The sequence below is a fragment of the Pundamilia nyererei genome, unplaced genomic scaffold (assembly GCF_000239375.1).
Source record: "Pundamilia nyererei isolate P.nyererei 1_Seehausen unplaced genomic scaffold, PunNye1.0 scaffold00038, whole genome shotgun sequence".
NCBI classification, from domain to species: Eukaryota; Metazoa; Chordata; class Actinopteri; order Cichliformes; family Cichlidae; genus Pundamilia; species Pundamilia nyererei.
Genome location: NW_005187439.1, coordinates 177,152 through 178,954, shown reverse-complemented (window position 1 = coordinate 178,954; position 1,803 = coordinate 177,152). Strand labels below are relative to the sequence as shown.

The 1,803-nt window shown below is 53.9% G+C and overlaps 1 protein-coding gene across 1 annotated transcript in view; it reads right to left on the bottom strand.

The window, feature by feature from the left end:
- The window catches only part of kank1a (KN motif and ankyrin repeat domains 1a), a 45,398-nt gene that overhangs the window by 4,405 nt on the left and 39,190 nt on the right, over positions 1-1,803 (bottom strand). Inside the window, exon 4 of the mRNA XM_005730640.2 lies at positions 276-1,800. Coding sequence (XP_005730697.1) covers positions 276-1,800 — 1,525 coding nt within the window. The remainder of the gene's footprint in view (positions 1-275; positions 1,801-1,803) is intronic.

Below are 1,803 nucleotides of genomic sequence, written 5' to 3'. Positions count from 1 at the left end.
CTCCCAGAAATGGCCCCACAGCATGTAGAAATATAAAGATAAGCACGAGGTCTGTGCTGTAGTTTTGAGGCATTTCAGTATTTTATGAATTTGTTACTTTGCTTTCATACAAACGAAATAATAACTTTAGGTTTGGAGGAAATGCTCGCTTTCAAAATGGAGAAGCAAACATGAAGAGGATGAAATGGAAATCACAACATCTCTGTGACAGCGGAGCAAAGTCCATATATAAGTCCAGATATAATAAATAAACAGTAAATAAACGGTACCCTCACCTTCTTTTGACTCCGCCTGCAGCTTCAGGATGTCCTCGGCGCTCCCGTACTTCATGACTGAGTTGATGGATGACAGTGTGCTGACCAGCTGACTGTTGATGACCCCAAACTGGGACTGGGGCTGGCCGAATGCCTCCGCCAGCTCGGTATAGTTCTCGGCCAGCAGCATTTGCTGCTCCTGCAGCAGCTTCTGCACGCGCTCGATGTAATGGTCCAAGCTGACGCCACCGTGCGCCTGCAGGGCGGCCGGATCAGCGTGCACAGTGGCCGGCGCAGGCTTCACCTCTGCCGTCTCCTGGCTGCCGGTGCTCGCCACAGACTCAGCCGGCTGGGAGGGGCCACACGCTATGTTTCTGGTTTTTAAACCAACCAGGAAATTCTCATGGACGCTCACTGGCCCCACCCCACATTCTTTGGTTTTAGTTGAGCTCAATTTGCCGGGCAAGAGCTCCACGTCCGAGGTGGTTCCAACGGCGATCGAACGCATCTTTGCCGTTGAGTGAACGTCTTTGACGAGTCCTTCTCCGGCAGCGACGGTCCGGGTTTCTGTGACCACCGTGTTGGTTTGCTTATCTGATGTAACCGACTCCATGTGAGTGAATGAGTCTGAGAGGACAGCGTGCTTCGTGTTCGTGGACTTGTGTGCAACTTCTGCCTCAGTGCTGGTCTCCTGAGTCAGGAACTCAGGAGCCGCCGTGACTCCAGAGTCCACTTGACTGACACGGTCAGTCTCAGTTCCTTGTGACACCAGCGTCTTGATGGGACTAACGAGCACATCCACCGAACAGTCTCCACAGCCCACGGATCTCTGCTCTTTGCTGGCTTCCATCGCGGGTTCACCGAGGGTCAAGCTGTCCACCAGCTCCTCCGTGTTCACTCCCACCTCACAAACGCTGAGCTCTACGCCTACCTGCCGATGGCACGTCTCCACGTGCCGTCCTACACACTGGTCAGACACCTCCATCTGTTCGTGCACCACCCACCGGTCCATGGGGATATCCGGTCCTGTGGCGACGCTGTGCACAGAAGGCTGACAGGACACTCCTCTAGTCAGAGTCTGTGGACTTTTAGCAGTGCTAACATGGCTGAATTCCAGATGTTCGCCCACTCCCTGGCTGCGTGTCTGGACTTTCGCCTCCACACAGGCGCTGTACATCTCCGGCCTGACCATCAAACCTTTGTCTGCTTTTTTCTTGTTTGACCCGCCGGCAGCTTGGAGCTCCAGTTTCAGCTTGCCCATCTCCATCTGATGAGTGGTTTCTTTGAGCTGCACCTCCAGGCGGTAGATCTTCTCCTTCAGGGAGTCGATGGTCTGCTGCTGGAGCTCGATCTCTTTCTCAGCTTCGCTGCTCATGCCCAGCATGGCCTCGGTGACGCCAACTGCAGTGCTCCGGATTTCCAGCCGCTCTGTAGACACCCCCGCGTCCCGAAAACAGCGTTCCTTCTCTGGCTTTCTTTGGGTGGCTGGAAGATTATTCATATTTTGATCAGTAACTATGCCAACAGACTTTTGGTGGGCCTGGTTCTG